General features: G+C 45.9%; 1 protein-coding gene across 1 annotated transcript in view; it reads left to right on the forward strand.

Annotated features, from left to right (window-relative positions):
- Window positions 1–2,049: 2,049 nt before the first annotated feature.
- LOC115097183 (solute carrier family 22 member 6-B-like) overlaps window positions 2,050–23,552 on the forward strand; it is a 32,707-nt gene continuing 11,204 nt past the window's right edge. The window contains exons 1-4 of the mRNA XM_029612763.1: window positions 2,050–2,433; window positions 14,888–14,991; window positions 15,164–15,318; window positions 20,954–21,122. Of these exons, the coding sequence (XP_029468623.1) occupies window positions 2,050–2,433; window positions 14,888–14,991; window positions 15,164–15,318; window positions 20,954–21,122 (812 nt within the window). The remainder of the gene's footprint in view (window positions 2,434–14,887; window positions 14,992–15,163; window positions 15,319–20,953; window positions 21,123–23,552) is intronic.

The raw sequence follows: 23,552 nt of genomic DNA on the forward strand, positions 1-23,552 counted from the left end.
AGCAAGTCACATTAAAAACAGAGGGGTGGTACACAGAACTCTAGTGTATGCGATTCACTAGGTTCACCGCATCACATGATCTCTGAGGTATGAATCATTTTATCTTCCTGTGCTTCAGGAACATTTAGTCTAACTTTTAAATCAGCAGATTAGGCTTAATAGATTTGCCAGTGGTGGACAAACTGTAGTAGACTTACTAGGGGGAGGTTATCTAGAATACTTATGGAGTGAGTTCTCCAAAGTATAGGGTTAGATTCCCAAGAACCTCAAGACAGTTTCTATAGGGATGCTTGAAAATGACTACCCTGAAAATGCTTAGGAATGGTTACCCTAAAACACCTGGCAACACCTGTTCTAAAACAGTAGTTCCAGAACATTGGAGTAGAGTTTCTAAAACATAGGGGGGTAGCCTTTGTGACGTCCCTTGAACATCCTCTGAAGACCTCATCTGGGTAAATACACTGGTTACTTTAATACCATTAAGTCAAGGGGCAAAGGGGACAGATTCAGTACACGCTGTCACTTTTGGAGCCGGAGGGCTTAAAGCAAGAATGCAAAGATGCAGAGCCTTGCACCCCTAAGACCACCAGTTCAAATCCAATTCAGTAATGATTTAAAGTCCCAAAAATATGAAACTCATTATAAAATGAATTGATGTCCACTGGTCACTTTCTCCTTACAGAAGTATCTCCATTCATACTGGAAGTCTCAGAGAAGAGGCCATAGACTTCAGTGAGTGCTCCTCTCATTTCAAGGACTCTCTGTGTGTGTGTTCTCCTACCATATTGAACATAACATGCAGAATGTGGGATGCTCAGACTCAGGAGGGAGGGAAGAGGGCTAATGATATTCTGATGGTCCCTGCCAGGCAATGAATGGTGCTGAGGTTGTCTCTCCATCCTTTAAGCCAACTAGGGATATCTAGTGCTGCCTGGAGAGGTGAGGTTGAAGACAGAGAGAGAAAAAGCTATTTACTGGGGCTTGTCAGGTGCTGTTATTCAAAGATTACAAATAATAAAGAATATGGCAGCTAGGATTATTATGGGGCATTCAAGGCAGGCAGCAGCAGAACCTTTTCTTTTGAAACTACATTGGCTTCTAATAAAGCTGTGTTGTAAGTTTAAGATTTTAGAATTGGCATTTAAAATCTTGAGAGGAAAGAATCTTTCACATTTGAAAAATCGGTTGAATTGGAACCGCTTGAATAGTTTATAGTCCCAGTACCATCATCATGCAGCTTCCAACGGCTAAGGCCTATGGTCATGTTAGGCTTCAGAAGTCTCTTTCTATGGTAATATCTAGACTATGGAATGAGATACTTCTGGAAATTAGAGAGGAAAACGATCTAATGTGTTTTTTGGAGAAAATTAGACATGGCTGATGACAACTGAGGTATGTGGGAGAAGACAAACTATTTGTAAGGTATGGAAGGCAAAATTTGGCTAAATTAGATGTTTTATGTTTATTTTTGTTTTATTTTAATTTTTACCATTTTTATTTATTGTAATATTGTTATATGTATTGTTTTGTTTCCTGTTATGTACATCGCTTTGGCTGATTTTTAAAGAAAATCTGGAAAGCTATTCAAATATTTTATTAAATAAATAAAATGAGGAAAGAGAGTATTCCCTCCATTTTATAATGCTATTTTCTTAAATTTTAGGTCACTTGGGTAAGGTCCATAGCATTAAGGATGAAAAGAAATTTGGCAGCTTTCAGTTTAAAGGATTATTCCTTATGATCCTCTCAGAAGCCTGAATTTTTAGTGGACATTTCCAAGGGATGATAGAATATAGAACACTTCAAAGAGAGTAAAGCCTCTCAATATTGGATCGAGAGCTTGGAAAGTTGCTAATTTCTGCAGTAGACTCTTGCATTTGTTGCTCATTTATGCTATGTCCAATTGATCAAGCGCTTAGTATAGTGAATAACCTACCTGCCAGGAAGCAACCATCTTGCCTTAGGGCAACAGTCTCACTTAGCACTGGAATCCACACTTGCTGGATAAAGCCATAAGCAATTGACTGGGTCACATCGGAGGAGTTTGGGATGGGATTCAATGATTTGCTGGAGGCCATTGGTGGCATAGGGTATTTCCAGATCCTGCACAATATCCTGATTTTGATCCCAGTTTGCATGGTGGCATTCCACAGCTACCTGCAAAACTTCACAGCGGCAGTGCCAGGCCACCATTGCAAGCTTCACATGTACACCAACCAGACTTGTGGTGCCAACCTCACAGACAAAGACCTCCTGCAGGTTTACATCCCCAAGGGCAAAGACCAGAAGCCCAAGAAGTGCCACCAGTTCCATGTGGCTCAGTGTCATCTCCTCAACACCACAGTTAACAATGCCACAGGGCTGGACACAGAGCCTTGTACAGAGGGATGGATGTATGACCAGAGCGAATTCATTTCCACCATTGTTTCTGAGGTAAGAAGGATAATTGAACTGTTCCAATCAAACTGTAATGAGTGTTTTTGGCTAGGTCTTTCATCAAAATTTGGCCTTGAAGCATATTTTCTTTGGTACGCCACCTTGCACACTGAGTTTGCTGAGAGATGAATTTAGACACTGACAGGCAATAAAGTGCATTTAGTTGAATGCTGGGTTTTACCCACACATCAAACACACATTGGGGCGGATTTTAAAAGGGTTACGAACGCGCCGAGCCTATTTTGCATAGGCCCGGCGTCGCGCACAAAGCCCCAGGATGCACGTATGTCCTGGGGCTTTGTGAAAGGGGTGGGGGCGGGACCAAGGCCTCCGGCACAGTGGCTGTGCCAAGGGATCGCGCGCCGGCACTTGGCCAGCGCGCTCAATCTACGCCTGCCCAGAGGCAGGAGCAACTTATGAAATAAAGGCTAGGGGGGTTTTAGGTAGGGCAGAAGGAAAGTTCCCTCCGAGGCCGCTCTGATTTCAGAGCCGCCTTGGAGGGAATGGGGAAAGCCATTGGGGCTCCCCTAGGGCTTGGCGCGCACAAGGTGCACTAGTGTGCACTCCCTTGCGCACGGCGACCCCGGATTTTATAACATGCGCGCAGCTGCGCGCATGTTATAAAATCAGGCGTACATTTGTGCGCACCAGGTAGCATGCACAAATGTACCCCGCGCACGTAGGTTTAAAAATCCGGCACATTTTGTGCAGGTGAACATTATTCCCAGTGCAGGAAGGAGTTTTACACCCACAAAATGTTCATTTAAAAACATGCACTCAGCTCAGCGCCCTCACGTGGAGGGCATTAAGCATTCCCTCCCAATACAGAGAGCTGTGCTGGCTGAGGGACATTTTCTTAATGCCAGAAACTTTTCTCCTAGTCAGAGGCGGAGTAAAGTTTCTAACACTAGATCCACCACTGGGGCTCCCCCCTACCCGCAAGGACAAGAGGCAGAGACTCAACAGTGCGTTTGGGACGGTAACTTTCAAACCACTGCGTGGGCACACATTTGCGCAGGTATATGGGCCCGCACCCAGGTATGTGGCTGTTTTATAACTTGAGCAAGTAAATGTGTGCAAGTTATAAAAAAAAAAAAAAGGCTGGTTGCATGCACATTTGCACCTAATTTTAGGTGGGCACATGCATGGGCGTGCAAATCTCTCTTCTACCATATAAGTCGGGGGATTTTATAAGGAGCGTGTCCCCATGCCATTCCCAGTTTTACAGTTCGTCCACCACTTCACCCAGTTAACAGCCAAGTCCTCTAGGCCCCCCCCCCTCAGCCGGTTTGATAGTCTGCACTTCCCCCAGTTACCCCAGACCCTATAAACCCTTCAGAAATGGCTGGATCCTTTTGTTTTATAACTTGCATGTTATCTATAGCAGAAGTAACGTTACACAGTGGGGGACCTTGGTGAGCACCAGGGCATGTACTTATTTATGGCCATGCTCCAAAACGCTCACACCTTGCCCAGGCTACGCCCACACCCCACCCCTTTTTGAAAACTTAAGAACATAAGAAATTGCCATGCTGGGTCAGACCAAGGGTCCATCAAGCCCAGCATCCTGTTTCCAACAGAGGCCAAATCCAGGCCACAAAAACCTGGCAACTACCCAAACACTAAGAAGAACTCATGTTACTGATGCAATTAATAGCAGTGGCTATTCCCTAAGTATAATTGATTAATAGCCATTAATGGACTTCTCCTCCAAGAACTTATCCTAACCTTTTTTGAACCCAGCTACACTAACTGCACTAACCACATCCTCTGGCAACAAATTCCAGAGCTTTATTGTGCGTTGAGTGAAAAAGAATTTTCTCCGATTAGTCTTAAATGTGCTACTTGCTCATGCTACTTGCTCATGTGTACATGAGCAATTTTTAAAATATGGTCTGCGCACACGAGCATCCCCTAATTTTGATGTGCACCAGGCTTTTAAAATTTAACAAAAATTATACTTCTAAATTAGGAACACAAAAAAAGATATGTTCCTAAATTAGACCTACAACAAGACATGCTCCCATTCAGCCCCTTCCCTCTTGAGTTAAAATGTGAGTTCAGCCCAGGCTGACTGCACATTTTAAGTCCCGATGCATTAACATAGCTTTAGTTTACTGCATTGGGAATTAAAAAAAAAAAGTAATGTTTGCTTTAAAACTGTGTGCTGAAATTCAGAGCACATGCTCTTAAGGTACAGGTTATTTCATCGGCCTGTGAGTAGGTGTCAGAAATGGGTCTTGCACTCCCCCCCCCCCCCCCCCCCCCCCCCCCCCCACCTTCAGTTTCCTCACAGCTGGGCTACCACTCAGTTCCTCCTCCATTTTCAAGTCCCTCACAAATGCCTAGCCCATCCACCATCAGGGACCTGTCCCACACCCCAGACACAAGGAAGCCTCTGACAATAGAATGATTTCCACTCTCAGAGGCTGGTGCTCTTAGAGACATGGTGGCATCCCACAGCTACCTGCATAACTTCACAGCGGCAGTGCCAGGCTTCACACGGACACCAACCAGACTTGTGGTGCCAACCTTAAAGACAGAGACCTCCTGCAGGTTCACATCCCCATGGGCAAAAACCAGAAGCCCAAGAAGTGCCACCAGTTCCGTGTGGTACAGTGTTATCTCCTCAACATCACAGTCAACAATGCCACAGAGCTGGCCACAGAGCCTTGTACAGAGGGATGGATGTATGACCAGAGAGAATTTGTTTCCACCATTGTTTCTGAGGTAAGAAGGATAATTGAACTGCTCTTTTGGAACAGCTAATCATGAGAACATAAGAAGTGCCATGTTGGGTCAGACTAAGGTCCGTCAAGCCCAGCATCGTGTCTCCAACAGTGGCTAGTCTGGGTCACAAGTACCTGTCAGATCCCCAATAGTTGATCTATTTCTTGTATCTCACTCCCAGGGATAAGTGTTGACTTTCCCAAGACTACCTGGCTAATAACTGTTTATGGACTTTTCCTTCAGGAATCTGTCCAGTCCTCTTTTAAACCCCTGTTAGTTGCTTTGACCATGTCCTCCGGTAACATAGTCCATAGCTTGATTGTGTGCTGAGTGAAAAAATACTTTCTACGATTTGTTTTATATCTGCCGGTTGCTAGTTTCATGGAGTGTTTGAAAACGTAAATAACTGATCCCTATTTACCTAATCCATCTCACGATTTTATAAATTTCAATCATATCCCCTCTGTCATCTCTTTTTCAAGCTAAAGAGCCCTAATCTGTTTAGCCTTTCTCCATAAGGGAGGTTTTCCATCCTCTTTCTCATTTTTGTCATTGTTCTCTCTATCTTTTCTATGTCCACTATGTCTTTTTCGAGATGGGGCGATCAGAGCTGCACGCAGTACTCAAGATGCATCGCTCCATGGATCTATAGAAGGGCATTATGATATTCTGAGTTTTAGTCTCTATTCCTTTCCAAATAATTCCTAACATTCTATTTGCCTTTAGGACTGAGCCAAAGATTTCAAGGTATATCCTCAAGGATTCCAAGGTCCTTTTTCCGAGTGATGACTATAAACACGGAACCCAGACTCATGTACTTGTAGTTGGAATTATTTTCCCCTTCTTGCATTACTTTGCATTTGTAGACATTAAATTGTACCTGCTATTCCAACGCCCAGTCTCCTTGTCCATAATGTCCTTCTGCAGTTCTTCACTATCTGCTACCAATTAAACAACTCAAAACAATTTTGTGTCATCTGCAAATTTGGTCACTCACTTATTGTTCCTTTCTCCAGATCATTTATGAATATGTTAAATAATGTAAGTCCCAATACAGACCCCTGGGGCACTCCACTAACAACCTTTCTCCATTTTGAAAACTGAACATTTAGTCCTACTCTCTGTTTCCTATCGGTAATCCAGTTACAAGTCAACAATAAGACACTGCCTCTAATTCTATGACTTCCCATTTTTCTGAGGAGTCTGTCATGAGGGACTTTGTCAAACACCTTCTGAAAATCCAAATACACTAAATCTACTGACTTACCTTTGTACACATGTTTATTATACACCTAGGTAAACCTTACAGTCTGGCACCCCCTCCCCATACACAATTTTAAATTATGCATTTAGAACATATTTTACATGAAAAATGACATTCTGAGAAAAAATTAATATACAAGTTATTGTGATAATTTCATGCACTGTTGTGATGCCAACAAGAAAACTTTGCATCTTGGAATTCATATGGCATCATGCCTATTGTGATATATTTCGGCATGGTCCTCCCATATTAACACAGTACCTATTTGCCAACACTCAAAGAATAACAACCCCACCTATGAAAAAGAATACCACAAATATTAAACCAGAATCTAAAATATCAATACATCTCCTATCAGGAAAACAGAACAGGCCAAGCTACTACAGATCTCTACAGAGAAACCACATGCTAAAAGAATGCTTCATCTCAGTCTTTGCATGCAGAACACAAACCCTCACCAAATACAGATTAAAGCCACATAAAGTATAAATAGAAATGTGCAGACAAAATCTGAAATGTAAAACGCATCACGCCAGACTCTATACAGTGTAACAATGGAAAAACAAAAATTTCACCATTCCTCGTGAAACAAATCAATAAAATCAAGATATATAAATCATTAATCATAATTATAAAATCATACAAATAAAATAATTTCAAAATAGCTGATGAATAGAATATCCAATAATTAAAGATTTTGAAAGCTTTACCAAACACCAATAAAATATTTCAAACAGCAGACACATCACATACTACCCAATAATTAAAATGGTAGTCAATCAAGAAAAATGAACTTAAAAAGCCACCTTTACTTACCCTCTTCAGCAGTTCTCCTACTCCTTTCCCTTGCAGGCCATACCAGAAGCAGCAGTAGCTGCTGAAGCTGTCCTCACAGTCCTCTTCCTTAGGGACCACAACCAGTCTCTTTCTCTCTCATACACACACACACACACCAGTCACACCCTAAGGACCAGTTTCTGTCTCTTACACACCAATCATCCCCCCAACCAGTCTCTTTCTCTCTCACACACACAAGCACACACATACATGTCATCTCCCTGATCAGTCTCTCTCACACATATACATGTCACCTCTCTGGCCAGTCTCTCTCAATCACACAATGCTCTCGCTCTCTCTTACTTACACACAGGCTTTCAATCACATACATGCTTTCTCTATTTCACTTACACACAAGCTCTCAATCACCCACATGTTCTATCTCACTTACAAACAGGTTCAATCACACACATGCCCTCTCTCATAGCCACAAGCCAGCCAAAAACATACTCCATCTCTCTCGCATACACACATTGACACACACAAGTACCCTCCCTGACTCACATATACACCACACACATACAGAAGCACCCTCCTTGTCTCACATATACACCACACACATACAGAAGCACCCTCCCTGTCTCACATATACACCACACACATACAGAAGCACCCTCCCTGTCTCACATACACGAAGCACCCTCCCGGTCTCACATACACATCACACTCTCACAGAAGCACCTTGCTTTCAGACTTGCATGATTTTTCACTTTTTCTAAACGTGAAAATGATGCTCCAAACCCTTAAATAAGAAAACCACATTCCTATTAGAAAGCAAAATGACACCCTTCCTTCAGGTTCTGTCCTCCCAAGGGGCAGCCACCAACACCGTTCAGCTTCTCTTGTTTTACGCTTTCAGGCAATAAAGCAAGTGTCTTTCTTCAAACTATCAGTCGTATGATTATTCATGTGGGAGATATGGAACAGAAAGAAATCCTTAGTCAGTTTCCCTTTTAAATGGGAAGATTCCAGTCTTAGTCATTTAAAAATATACATTTTCTAAAGGATTAAAAAAAAAAAAAGCAAAACCATTTCAGATTGGAACTATTCTAGTCTTCATGCTTAAATTATGCTTCCAAAAAAACCCAAAAACCCCCACCTGGCATCAGTATCTTAAATTTGTGAATTTGCTGAGATGAACATTTTAAATACTTTAATTTTGTTTTCTTTAGTATTTGTCTCTACCCACTTTAAGTTAAATTTTATTTTCCAGAAGAGGGATGCTTAAAATTCAGTAATTTCATCTTTCATCCAACTTTTCAAAAGTTGCGCTACCAGCACAAAGTTGAGGTATATGTATTATCACATTTCATTTTTTTAAACTGGCAGATTCCTTTCTCACATACACACTACATACACCTACACAGAAGTTCCATTCCTTTCTCACAAACACACACACAGAAGCTCCATTCCTTTCTCACAAACACACACACAGAAGCTCCATTCCTTTCTCACATCACATACACACCAGATACTCCCACCAGAAAGAAGATCGGCGCAACGAGAGACTTCGGCCACGTGATCAGCTAGACTGGCCCACCGGGGGAAGCCCGATTCCCCGATAGGCCAATCCGCCCCTGGTGCTGGTGGCCTTCAGCCCCTACCATGTGACAGGGGCTACCGGTGCCATTAGTTGGCCCCTGTCACATGGTAGGGGCTAAATGTCACCGGCATCATTTTGGTTAGTGGCAGCCGAGGCCCCGGGAGCGGCAGATTGCTACCGGGCCCTCCGCTGGACTACCAGGGGGGCGTCGAGAGGGTGGCACTGGGGGAGGGAAGGCAGGGCGAGTCAGGGGCTGGCAGAATTTTGAAAGGGCACTTTTTGCCCCCTCAAAATTCTGCCGCCCGCCGCAGCGCCCCCTAAGTCTCGGCACCCTAGGCACAGGCCTAGCTCACCTAGTGGTTCCTCCGGCCCTGTATACACCCTCAAAAACATCTAGTAAATTGGTATTCCCCATTAAACCATATCTATTTATGTGGTCAGTAATTTTTCTTGTTAGGAATAACTTTGATCTTTTTGCCCAGCATTGATGTCCGGCGCACTGATGTCCAGCTCACTGGTCTATAAATTCCTGGATCATTCCTGGAGCCCTTTGTACAAACTGGTGTCACATTGTCTGCTCTCCTCCAGTCTTCTGGTACTTCTACTGTTTTAAATGATAGGTTGCAAATCTCCAGAAACAGGTCGGCGATTTGTTACTCTTTAGACTGTCAATCTGAGTTATTACAGCCTCCAGTTTCACAGTGATTCTATCTAGTTGCTCACAGGCCGATGCAATAAGGTGCATCCAGCTGGGCGTGTGATTTTACTCGTGGTTGAGTGCGTGTTTTGTGTGTATTAAATTAGCCAGTGATGCAGCAAGGAGATTAGCTCATATAAAACACACACCCTAACAAACATGTACTGGATAGCACCCAATACATGTAAAGTCAATGGAAATGAAGACATTAGCAATTACTGCCCGATGCAGGACAGTGCGCCCAAAAGCTGGGCACCCAACGCACATTTTTTAACACGGGGTATTTAACTCCAGTTCTGGAGGTGGAATAAAGTTAACTCACAGTCAAGGGCTCATAAAACAACATTAAAAATATGGTCCTCTGTGTTGCAATAAATGTGTCCTCCATCTTAGTATCATTTTGACTCTTGAATTTACTGTTTCCGGTAGAGAAAAAAATATATACATTGATTTGATAAAAAAAAGGACACTTTTGTTACAAATCACAATTTAGATGCCCGCAGTAGTGGGCACCCGATATAATAAACCCCAAACATTAAAATCAGCAAAATCTATGAACTTCAGCAAAAATAACCAGAACAGGCACACCTTGCTATGAACGCACAATTTCGACACCCATTGCAATGGACACCTGATGCAATAAACTCCTTTCAGCACCAGAAACGCACAGTTCTTCCTCTGTGCGCCTTTTTCACACTGCTCCGATTTCTTTCTCATTTGAATATTGCATCGGGTGCACAGGAAATGTGGCTAAGCGTGCATTATGAAACCAGACGCTCATATTAGGAAACCCGTTTTTAGCGTGCGCCTTTTTGCATCAGCCTGTCAGAGTCAGATGGTCCGGGGGCGTGGCTGGGCGGGATGGGGGTGGTCCGGGAGGCGTGGCCGAGGACTCTGGCACAGGGGGATCGCGCGCCGGCAGTTGGCCAGCGCGCGCAAGTTGCACCTGCCTCTGGCAGGCGTAACTTCTAAAACAAAGGTACAGGGGGGTTTCTTTAGGGCTGGAGGGTGGGAGAGGAAGGTGGGGGGGGGAACGGGGAAAGCCAGCGGGGCTCCTGAGGGCTCGGCGCATGCAATTTGCACTAGTGTGCACCCCCTTGCGCGTGCCGACCCCTGATTTTATAACATGTACACAGCTGCGTGTGCATGTTATAAAATCGGGCGTACATTTGTGCGCACCGGGTTGCACGCACAAATGTACGCCCGCGCGTATGTTTTAAAATCTGCCCCAACAGGTTTAAATGATATCTGGCAAACAGATCATACAAAGTGAAAACAAATGACAAAGAGTCAGATCAAATTAAACTACTTCATGGTGTCCCTCAGGGATCTTCACTGTCCTCTACTCTTTTTAATATTTATAAGCTTCCATTGTGCAAGCTTTTAGCAGGTCTTGGTTTAACTCATTTTATTTATGCAGATGATGTTCAGATTTTAATCCCGATCACAAATTCCATCGAATCCACACTCAGAACTCTGGGATATTTATCTCTCCACAATAAACAATGTTTTAACACAAATGAGCCTTTCCCTCAATTCCAAAAAAACGGAAGTTCTCTTTATCTGCCACAAATTGAATAAACAAAAAGAGCTAGAAGTACTGGAAGTTTCTAAAAAATATCCTATCTCATTCGAAGTCAGAGATCTTGGAATTCTCCTTGATAGTGAAATTAATCTAAAAAGGTGGATAAATAGCATAATAAAAGATGGTTATTTTAAATTAAATGTTTTAAAAAGATTAAGACCCCTTTTACATAAAGATTTTAGGACAGTTTTGCAAGCCCTCATTTTCTCTAAAACCGACTATTGTAATGCTTTATTGTTGGGCCTTCCTGCCTGCCTCAACCATCAGACCGCTCCAACTTCTTCCAAACTCAGCTGCGAGAATTCTAACCAACACTAGAAAGACCAAACGTATAACTCCGATCTTGAAAGACTTGCACTGGTTACCTATCACATACCGTACTCAGTTTAAAACATCATCTTTAATACACAAGACTCTATACAAAGATAAGGTTGAATGGCTTACTGCAGCTTTCCATTTCCACACCCCACAAAGAACCAGAAGATTAGCAGACAATGGGACTTTACCAATTCCATCCTCAAAATCAGCGCATCTAAATACTGTCCAGTCAGAGAAAGAGCTGTATCCATCGCTGGGCCACAACTGTGGAACTCCTTGCCGCAAAATTAAAGGCTTGAAACCAATGTTAGGACATTTAAGAAAGGCGTTAAAACATGGCTATTTCAACAAGCCTTTCCATAACTGTATAGCACGGGTCTCTATTTTAACATCTCTTTGTTTCTAGTAATTTTAAATGTTCTATCCAAGAATTATTATATTCTTTTATTTGATTTTATTATGAATTATATGTATTTATGACTATTTTCTTATTTTTGGAAACGCAAATGTTCTTAACTGTGCATTTGATAGCAACTGTAAACCGATGTGATGTTTGTTTACGAACGTCGGTATATAAAAATCAATCAATAAATAAATAAAATAAATGCACGGGTGAGGCCATAAAAGAATTTGTTTCTCTTTGGGACGGGAACCTCTCACCTGCTAACTCTCACAAGCTTCCTTACTCCCAGGGCCGGATCCTCTGTAGGTTGGAGGAAAGATTTACTTTCAGGCCCAATGTGACAGGGGTGTCCTTTGTACACACTTCCTTTTCCTTTGTGTTCCCTTGAGAGAGGGGACTTGCCCTCAAAGTGGGTGCAGTGAGTGTGAAAGAAATACTCTGCAGTCCCTGATTTAGTGTCCAAAGTCTCTACTGTTCAAACATTCATAATGAATGGCACAACAACTCAAACTGCAGCACCACAGAATTCTCGTTTTCTTCTCTTATAGTCTCTCTCTCCCTCTGTGCAGGACTCACACACCGGGGCCAGGGAAACATCCACCCTCCAGGGCTTGGTTAAGTGGAGTTCCCAGGCAGCAGGGCCCCTTTATTTTGGTCAAAAACTCCTTCCACTCTGGTAAAAAGTCTATGGTACAGAGAGTAACTCCTCTCTCTCTCTCTCCTCTCTCTCTCTCGAGTGGTGAAAGCACCGGATGTATATTCCCACTAAGTTGTGATTTCCCCTACTCACAGTTAGCAGATCTTCTGGATCTCCTTGGTTCTTTCACAGTCTCTTTATTTCTTCTCTCTGGATCCCTGCTGGAAGGGATCCCCTTGAAGCAAGCAGCTCTCTTTGCTTCAAACAGGAAGTATGGGTAGCCAAAACTTCCTCCTGGATCTTGAAATCAAAGGGGTAAATTTAAAAACCCGCACGCACACATGGACACAGCGATTTTATAACATGTGTGCGCTGGCCGCTGTCATGGTCGGCCCCCACCCCCAGCCCCCCCCTTTCAGGAGCCTGGCACTTCCGCATGTACCAGGGGATATGCGCATGGCTGGGCCGTTTTTAAAGTGTGCTTGGTGCGCTCACGGCCCGGCCACATGCGTATCCCCCGGTTTTTGCACACTCCGGTCTTTTAAAATTTGGGCTAAAATCTTTTCCCCTTAAATAAATTTAACACCGGTGTTTCTTCTTGCAGCAGGTCCCTGACACCTTCTTCCTCGTGGACAGTATGGAGGGCAGGTCTTTCCTAACCTGCATAGCTCCAGACACAGGGTTCCCCGTGCCTTGGGCCCAGGTGGTGTATAAGGGCTCCTAAGGCTCCCACCACTTAAAATCTTAAGCCCAACAAAATACCCAGAAGGAAAATCCCAACCAGCCAGGGAGTGGACTGGATAAGGAAACTCCTCCTCACCCTGGTCAGTCTCCCCGGGCAGGGTTTGCCTGGCTCCTCTGACTGGGCCTGAAAAACAAACTTAAAGCCAAACTCCTCACTACCTCCTAACTCTCAGCAAACCACAAGGGCCTGCTCCTCGAGCTTCTCTATAGGCTGTCAAGGGGGATGGCCATTCCAGACCCCGCAAAGGGAGGGATTGCATTCACTAACCTGCGCTCTTACTAACTGAACCAAAGGGGTCTGTTTCATGCATTACTGAAATGTTTCATTATTTTATCAATTGATCATCAATAAATATTCTTTTAAACTTAAAAAGAGTGATCTAAAGCCTTAAAAATGGGGGTTGTCCCAGTGGCTGAGCGGCAGTGTTGTGCGCTGCCATGCAGAGGAGTTCTGGTTGTGTTCCTGGATTAGGTCCTCCGTTCTCCGGGCTAGCTGGGGTGGGGGGTGCTGCTGAGGGATGGAGGGGAGGCCCAGTCATCAGGACCACTGCAGAAATCACCAGATTAAGAACAGTGGGAAGGAGGAGGTGTCTATTAAAATAAGGGAAAACTTCCAGTGTAGTTGCAAATGAAGGCTCATGGCACCAGATTCCCAGCCCAGGTTCTGACTGAGCCGGAAGAAACAAGGAAAAGAGAATAAAGAAAGAAAGAAAAAGTTTATACTGGAAAATCATTAATTTTGGTGTCAGGTGCTCATGCTTCTTCATAAAAACTAGGTAAGCCCAGTGATTCCTCTGTATAACACCCAGGCTGGGAGCCAGGGAATATGTTATTAAGAACATAAGAACATGCCATACTGGGTCAGACCAAGGGTCCATCAAGCCCAGCATCCTGGTTCCAACAGTGGCCAAAACCAGGCCACAAGTACCTGGCAAGTACCCAAAAACTAAGTGTTATTAAGGCAGGATGAAACTCACCTTGGATCTTTTGCAGGGACAAGGCTTTTGTTTAATATACAGCTAAGGTTCACTATTGATATTGGCACATTAAATGCAAACATTGTACATTAATATATTGAATCTCTTCCCAAAAGAGCTTATAGTCTCAGCAGGTACTTGAGGCATAGGCAAATAAAGTGACTTGGCTCACTGTTGCACACAATCAGTGACAGAGATGGGAGTCTAGCACAGGGGGATAAAGTGACTCATCCCCAAGGTCACACACAGAGAGGCAGAGACAGGGATTAGAACTAAGATACAGGGAGATAAATTGAGGGCATCCATACTCCCCCAAGGACACACATAGAGAGGCAGAGACAGAGCCAGGGATTAGAACTATGATACAGGGAGATAAATTGAGGGCATCCATACTCCCCCAAGGACACACATAGAGAGGCAGAGACAGAGCCAGGGATTAGAACTATGATACAGGGAGATAAATTGAGGGCATCCATACTCCCCCAAGGACACACATAGAGAGGCAGAGACAGAGCCAGGGATTAGAACTAAGATACAGGGAGATAACTTGAGGGCATCCATACTCCCCCAAGGACACACACAGAGAGTCAGTGAGAAGCACAGAGTTAGTGCAAGATCTGACCTGGTTTCCTAAAAAGCAGAAGGGTGCTGTAAATAATGTTTTTTTCACTTCATGCTGGACTTTGGGGCCTCTGTCTGTCTCCTCTCTCTTGCAGTGGGACCTGGTATGCAGCCGGCAGGCGCTAAAACAGATTGCACAGTCTATATACATGGCAGGGGTGCTGGTGGGATCTGGGCTGATTGGATGGCTGTCAGACAGGTAAGTAGCGAGAGCTGGGTGAGGATGCAAAATATGGATTGGCTTGGCTTGCTGTTTGCAACCTGGAGCCACCTGGTCACCCTGCGCTAGCACACATGTAACTAACCAATCTAGTTTCCAGGCTTGCTGGTTGAGCCCGTCTGATTTCTCTCTGTGTGCCTGATGTGTTCAGATTTGGACGCAGTCGTGTGCTCATCTGGACCCACTTGCAGATGGCGGTCACTGGCACCTTGGCGGCATTCCTGCCTGACTTCAGCTGTTACTGTATCTTTCGCTTTCTGAATGGGATGGCGACAGCGGGGGTCTGCATCATCTCTCTCTCTCTGAGTGAGTATTGGCATGGTCGGAACTCATCTCACTTACGCAGCAGCAGGAACAGGCCTGGATTTGTCAATAGGCACACTAGGGCCTGTGCCTAGGGCAGCAAAATCCTGGGTGGACAGCAGGCTGGCTGAAGATTTACTGCTTCCCAGCTGCGCTCACTCTCAATCAGCAAAGAGTAACCCACTGTGTCCTGATCTGAACCATCCCTCCCAGGTAGCCTGCAGGGAACAGGATGCACAGGAAGTAAATCTGGAGTAGACAGAGCAAAGGAGGATCATTTTGGAGCAGTTAGGTGTGGTTGAGTGTAGATTACTGAGGGCTGAGGAGAGAGGATCAGCTGGGGAACAGGGGAAGGGGCAGTGTTAGTGGTTGTCAGAGAGAGCAGGGACTGGTTCCAGTTTGCCAGACTGGATGGGAGATTAGAAAGGGGATACAAGATGGATCAAGACTGAAGCATGAGAGGAACACCCCTTCCCGCATTCCTATCAATTCACTTCAGATCCTCTCTTCTTTGACCTCGGATTCTTTCCCCCAAATCCTGGAACCCACTCCTTTCTCTCCTATTCAATCCCAGACCCTCTCTCCCTCTCCCTTCTCATCCCCTATCTCAGATTCCTCTTTTCCCCTGCTCCCCCTTTTCCTCAGTCTTCTCCATCTCCCCTCCTCTTCATCCCTGGTCTTCTCTTGCTCTCTTCCCCTCATCCCTGGTCCTCTTTCCTTCTCACACTCCTCCCCTCTATCCCCAGTAACTCTCACCTTCTCTTCTCCCTATTCCTGATCCTCCTCCTCTCCTTCTCCTATCTCTGTCCCTGAGATCTCATCTCTCTACTGATGCTTGAGATCTCTTTTCCTCACCCAATAAAGAAAAATTATACAGACACAAGCAAGGTTGGAAAAGTACTCCAATTTTATAATATAAAAGATAGAAATGTTTTCCAATGTGATTCAGAATTTTCTTATGTTTTGCCACAAAATCTACCCATGAGCTGCCGCAAGAAACTGTAGGGCTGTGCCTTAGACCTTCTGCTCCCTGTTGTCTGACCTTATGGTGGTGGTGGTAATGGTGGGTGCCACAAAACCAACGGTGCCTAGGGGAGGCAAAACCTAAATCAGTCACTGAGCAGGAACTGTGCAGGAGGGCCGAGTGTTCCCTGTAACGTACGCTGCCATGAAACAGTAGGGACTGTGCAGGAGGGCCGAGTGTTCCCTGTAACGTACGCTGCCATGAAACAGTAGGGACTGTGCAGGAGGGCCGAGTGTTCCCTGTAACGTACGCTGCCATGAAACAGTAGGGACTGTGCAGGAGGGCCGAGTGTTCCCTGTAACGTACGCTGCCATGAAACAGTAGGGACTGTGCAGGAGGGCAGAGTGTTCCCTGTAACGTACGCTGCCATGAAACAGTAGGGACTGTGCAGGAGGGCAGAGTGTTCCCTGTAACGTACGCTGCCATGAAACAGTAGGGACTGTGCAGGAGGGCAGAGTGTTCCCTGTAACGTACGCTGCCATGAAACAGTAGGGACTGTGCAGGAGGGCCGAGTGTTCCCTGTAACGTACGCTGCCATGAAACAGTAGGGACTGTGCAGGAGGGCCGAGTGTTCCCTGTAACATACGCTGCCATGAAACAGTAGGGACTGTGCAGGAGGGCAGAGTGTTCCCTGTAACGTACGCTGCCATGAAACAGTAGGGACTGTGCAGGAGGGCCGAGTGTTCCCTGTAACGTACGCTGCCATGAAACAGTAGGGACTGTGCAGGAGGGCAGAGTGTTCCCTGTAACGTACGCTGCCATGAAACAGTAGGGACTGTGCAGGAGGGCCGAGTGTTCCCTGTAACGTACGCTGCCATGAAACAGTAGGGACTGTGCAGGAGGGCCGAGTGTTCCCTGTAACATACGCTGCCATGAAACAGTAGGGACTGTGCAGGAGGGCAGAGTGTTCCCTGTAACGTACGCTGCCATGAAACAGTAGGGACTGTGCAGGAGGGCCGAGTGTTCCCTGTAACGTACGCTGCCATGAAACAGTAGGGACTGTGCAGGAGGGCAGAGTGTTCCTTGTAACGTACGCTGCCATGAAACAGTAGGGACAAGGCAAGCCGAAGTCAGAACTGGAGATCCGTCCAAGGGAAGATGGGATGGATAGGCAGGCAAGGAGCAGCACAGATGGGCAGGCGAGGAGACAGAAGAACTGAAGGCTGACCTCAAGATGAAGATAAGGACCACTGGAGCAGGAAAAGAGGAGACCAGGAACTGAAGAGACGAAGACCAGAAACAGTCAAGAACGCTGAGATAACTCGCTCTACTAAAAAGTAGTGAACCTATTGCCAAGGCAAGGAGAAGCTGCTGTGGCCTTATATAGGCCTTTGATAGTGAGGTCATGAACGTGCGCCGCTGACCTTTTCCCACCGAGGGCCCTTTAAATAAGTCAGCGTCGGTCATGCACACACCTTAGGAGGGTCCAGGAAGAGTGATGGTGTCGGAAGCAAGCTGAGCGTGGTGGCCTGCCATGTGTCTATTTGCTGGCCTGTCCTGCCATCATACAGGTCGATCCAGTAAAGTTCAGTTGAAGATTTCTCGTCTGTAACGAGCTCGCTGCGCACAATTCGGACACGTAAGGCAAACCAGCGATACAGTCTCCAGTTTTGCGCATCCGTAGTGCTTCTTAAAACAGACGCGTAACCCTTCCCGCACCCGGCATGTAAATGAACGAATTAGCTGTATAATGAAGGAATTAGCTATTCCCCTTCAATACCGTAACGCGCGCGCTCAGGTTCTCTCATTAGTAACGCACTGTTTTGCCGCGGCCGTAACGTGTTAGTTTACCGCCTCCCCCTAGTAGGAGTTAGGACTGTGAGTCTAGTAACAAATCCATCGACACCGCTTAAGATACTCAAAAACAATAAAACACAATTTAAAAAAAAAGCGATACAGAGATGATCGAGAAAATGTAATGATGTGGGACACATAAAACCTGTCAGAAAAAAAATAAAAATTTTTAAATACCTGTCGGAGGGCCGCGTGGGTCCAGGCGGCCGGCGTGGGTCCAGGCGGCGGGAGCCGGGTGGTCGCGTGTTAAATCTAGGCCGCGGGCGGGTGGGCGCCTGTTCCGGGTGGCGGCGGCAGCGGGGGGACACGCGTTAGTTCGAGACGGCCGGCGGGTGGTGGGTGGTCGCGTGTTAAATCTAGGCCGGGTCCGCACAGGCGCACATTCACTGCCGGTGGGGGCTGCCTCTCCCGGCAGCCCCCACCGGCAGTGAATGAATGAATGAATGCGCGCCTGTGCGACCCCTGCGATTCGGCGCTCAAGGCAGTCACATGCCGTGACGTCACGCCTTGAGCGCCGAATCGCAGGGGTCGCACAGGCGCGCATTCATTCATCCAGGCGGAGGAGCCGGTGGTGACGTCACGGCATGTGACTGCCTTGAGCGCTGAATCGCAGGGGTCGCACAGGCGCGCATTCATTCATTCACTGCCGGTGGGGGCTGCCGGGAGAGGCAGCCCCCACCGGCAGTGAATGTGCGCCTGTGCGGACCCGGCCTAGATTTAACACGCGACCACCCACCGCCCGCCGGCCGTCTCGAACTAACGCGTGTCCCCCGCTGCCGCCGCCGCCCGGAACAGGCGCCCACCCGCCCGCGGCCTAGATTTAACACGCGACCACCCGGCTCCCGCCGCCGCCGGCCGCCTGGACCCACGCGGCCGTCTGAAATTAACGCGCGTCCACCCCCCGCCGCCCGGAACAGGCGCCCACCCGCCCGCGGCCTAGATTTAACACGCGACCACCGGCCCCCCGGATCCCGCCGGCCGCCTGGACCCACGCGGCCCTCCGACAGGTATTTAAAAATTTTGATTTTTACACTTCCTGGTACCTGTCATTTCAAATGTCATTTGAAATGACAGGTACCAGCGCACCCTGGTTACTGTATAGGCGCTGTATTAAGCGCCTATACAGTAAAATGGGTTACGCGGCCATAACCCTTCCCTACCGCTTTAAAGCCACGGCATGCATTTGCATGCGATTAGAGGAGAGTATGGGGGAGTTAGTGAAGAGAACTGTGCGTGCGGGGAGGAAGGGTGCGCCTGACACTACCTCACTGTTTTTACCGCGGCCTTACTGGATCGAGCCGATAGTTTGTTCCCTCAGACTTGGGGCTGGAGGTAAGTGCCAATTGCAATAGAATATTGTTGCCCTTTGTGTAAGAAAAAAGTGAAAAGATAAAATGCTAAAGCATCATGGTATAACCAGAAGTGTTTGAAAAGCATATCACACACAGAGCTGAGCGTAAATGGAGAAAGAATAAAACTCCTAGTAATTCTAATGCTTTTAAAGAAGCACAGAAATCGTACAGATAGATATTCAATTTCAATAAAAAAGAATATTACACTAAGTAAATTAGCTGCTCTGTCGACAAACCACATGAACTTTTTCATGTGGTGCGTAAATTATGTAAATCCCCTTTGGTGAAATGCGAAAATAAGATGCCAAATTGTCAGGCACTGGCTGATTTTTTTGTAAATAAAACCGACACACTTTCATATTCTGCAGCAAATACCACTATTGGTAATTTTTAGAGCACCATAAACAACAATGACACCATGGTATCATAGGTCTCATTTGATTCAGTAACCACTGGCTTGGTGCCAGATCTCTGTTAAGAAACATAAGTCTAATTTATCATCTAAAATAAGTTAAAAAATCCATTCATTCTGGTCCTTGATAGAACAGATGTTAATATATAATTATAAGTATGGGAAAATAAGTGTGGGAGCTTGCTGGGCAGACTGGATGGACCGATTGGTCTTTTTCTGCCATCATTTCAATGTATATTTATCAGCTAATGATTTATAAAGCAAACTTGATTTTGGTAATCGACTAGACTTACAGTGAACAAGCCAATAATGTAATTGCCTTTTTGAAATCAGGGTGATTGTTTTCTTGGATATGAGGCATAGCGGCTATTTCCAAGAAGAGTGGTAACTGGAAATGGAGAGCTATTCATCGTAGAGGGCATGGATGGCACTGTATCAAAATAACAGAACAATGAAGCAGACAGTAATCCAGCAAGCTCAATAAGAAAAATAAATCAAGACAAAAGCCACATTGCTTGCCACCAAAGTTACAAGCAAAGGGAGAAGCTTTTTCTACCAAGAAAGAATAACCTTCCGTTTTATCGTTAGAGCCGTTCAGCCAATTGTGCTTGGGCCACCCTGGCTTCATAAGCACACTCCTCAAATCGACTGGGCCGCTCTGCAGCTCACCCGCTGGGGTCATCAGTGCCTTGATTCATGCCTGAAACACGAGGAACCTTCGCTCTGCTTATCATTGGCCACTACACTCCCGGGCCGTCCTCCTCAGTACATTGATTTCGGGGACTTTTTTCCAAAAGAAAGGCCGAGACTCTACCACCCGTTGGTCGGGCTCGCTAGCATGGACTGCATCCCTTTTCAAGGTCCCCCAGACTTCTGACACCATTGTGGTAGGCGGACGATGGGAGGAATCTGGGTGGGATCTTCCAGCTCATCGGGGAAACTGCTGAGCTTAGCAGGAAGAAAATAGTGTTTTTCTTTAAAGTGCTTTCTTTGTGCATGAAGCCAGGGAGCAATGCTAGTCCCAATGCTGATAGCTTTCCACTTTTCTCCCTGCAGTTCTGGAGTGGATCCCAGTAAGGGGCCGCACGCTGGCTGGGAACTGCTACGGGTACTTTGCATCCATCGGACAGATGATCCTGGCTGGCCTGGCCTACAGTCTCCGGAACTGGCGCTGGTTGCAGTTTGCAGCCTCTGCTCCATTTTTCTTTTCCTTCCTGTATTCTTGGTGAGTCGTTCACAGCATGGCAGGTAGAATGTGGGAGTGAACAAATGAGCTGTGATTCCCCGATAAAGGCCTGGTTGATGTCACACACCCTACAGAAGACAAGTGGCGTTCAGCCACACAAAATTAGTTACATGAACCCCAGCGGTTGGCATCCAACGTTTTAGAGAGGGCACTTCCTGTGGAAGCACTGTCGAAATTCCTGTGTGCTGTTCACCCCCCCAACCCTCTTTGGAAGAAATGTTTCCTGTGTAAAATATCTCACTTCCCTGAGGGAGTAGTTATTTCATAAGCTCACATCTCCCTCTGTTTATTTTTTGTTACCAGCAGTTTTCTTTTGCTGTTTTGGGCTTCCAGTTCAATCAGATCTAGCTTCTGTCAAGCTACTGTGCCATGAGTCTTCATTTGCATCTAGCCATGGATTATTCTCTATTTTATATCTCTCCATTTAGCCCAGGGTCCTTACTGGGCATGGGCACACACAGGGCCTGGATCTATTGACCAGTGCCCTGAATCTCCCTCTGCTCCCTGCTCCAGACCTTCCCCTTCCAGGCAGAGTTCAGAGAGCAGGTGTGGGGAAGGGCTGGAGCAGGAATTCAGCTGGTGATGGGGAGAGAAAGCACTGGGGCTTAATCTGGGGACTGAGGGGATTAAGCTGGAGGGCCATGACAGCCCTGGTAATCAAGTTAACAGGCGGTATAGGTGGGACAGATAAAGAACTCACAGGAGAAAGATGGAAAAGGGAGAAAGAATACCTACATAAAAGGGGGGGGGGGGGGGGAGGGGGAAAGGGAGAGACAGCACATGCAGGGGAAACACTGAGCAAGGCGGGACCAGAACACAGGAGAGAAGAGAGCTGGCAAAAGGGAGAGGAGATAATGCAGGAGGAAAGAGTGAGGAGAAAATTATGGGGGGAGAAGGCTGCAGGAAGGGGTAGAGGTGACAGTGCCCATAAGGAAGGGAGAGAAGAGCAAGATCTCAGGAGGAATGAGGAGAGGGAGAGAGTGAAGAAGGTAGATATAGAAGAAGGAAGGGCTAGGTGTGAGAAAGCATGGGATTAAGGGAGATGGTGCAAGGAAGGAGTACAAGATGAAGGGGAGAGAAAAGAAGAATTTGGGGGAGAGCATTGGAAGAAGAGGGAGAAAAGGAGAGAGCAAAAGAGAGAACATAATTGGAAGGAAAGAGGTGAGAGAGTGTACAGGAGGAAGATGGAACTAGAGGAAAGCAAAAGAGATTACAGCACAGGACAAATTGGAGGAGCAGGAAGATGAGAAGCGGGAGAAAGAGGACAGGGAGAAAAAAGTAATGAAAAATACACTGAAGGGTAGGGAGATATAGAAAGAGGATGAGAGAAATCTAAAACAGAAAAGAAAAAGGAAGGAGAATACTAAAAAAGAAATAGACATGATCTAAGAATGAGAAAAAAGAGAGACAGAAAAAGCTGGAAACTATTTTATGGCATGGAAAACAATATAAATCAACTAATCAATGCAAAGCCCCTCTCTAGAATGGATGATATTTCAAATAAACAAAACATCCTATGACTGGATTCAAAGTATCCTAGTGTGGTTATATGCCACAGGGAGAATTTACAAATAGGAAACTGCTGAATTTAATTGGTTGATTTGGCTTCATCTGGCACACAATCCCTTTCCCTGCAGAATATATCCTGCAGCTGGTTCTGAAAGTTTGCTTTTAGGTATCTGGAAATTGTCTGTTTTGAGAGCAGATTACTATAAATTTGTTTTTGGTCTCATTATAAACTGCTTGCTCTCTGCTACCACCTTAACTTATGAGAAATATATTATATTTACATTTTTTTATGGGGGAGAGAAGAGATGCACTGTGCACAAGTATTTGTTGGGGGGGGGGGGGCGGGGTGGAGATTTGGAGGGGGAAGAGGCCGACAGTGGCAGCATGCCCATAGACCAAAGCCTCAAATCTTTTAAGTCCCTAGCAATGCCTCTGCCACCCACTGCAGTGAATGCCCTTGGCCTCTGCTTTCCTCTGGAAACCTAAGTCTGACCACTGGGTGCTACCATTGAGGTTGGTTGTGACTCTCTCTGCTCCCCCACCAAGAGCTATGAATGCTGCCTTTGCGCTATCTCAAACTATGATCAACCCAAGAAGTAGAAGGCAAGCCCAGGAATTGAATCTGGATTATCCAGACAACAGTGTGCAGCACCGATACTGAGCCACCAGGCTGGACCCTGTCACACCTCTCTGAGGAAATTCTTCCTATATGAATGCTGGGGCTTTGATTTCCAGTCACCCTGAGATTTTCATCGATTAGCCCCCGGGGAGGAGAAGGGGGGCATGAATGGCAGGTTGTGCAGTACGTGCACAAGCTTTCTCCTCTTTCATACACACACACACACTCCAACACACTCGCAAGTTCACCTTCTCGTGCTCTCACACACATACATGCTCATT

The sequence above is a fragment of the Rhinatrema bivittatum genome, chromosome 8, assembly GCF_901001135.1.
Source record: "Rhinatrema bivittatum chromosome 8, aRhiBiv1.1, whole genome shotgun sequence".
NCBI lineage: Eukaryota > Metazoa > Chordata > Amphibia > Gymnophiona > Rhinatrematidae > Rhinatrema > Rhinatrema bivittatum.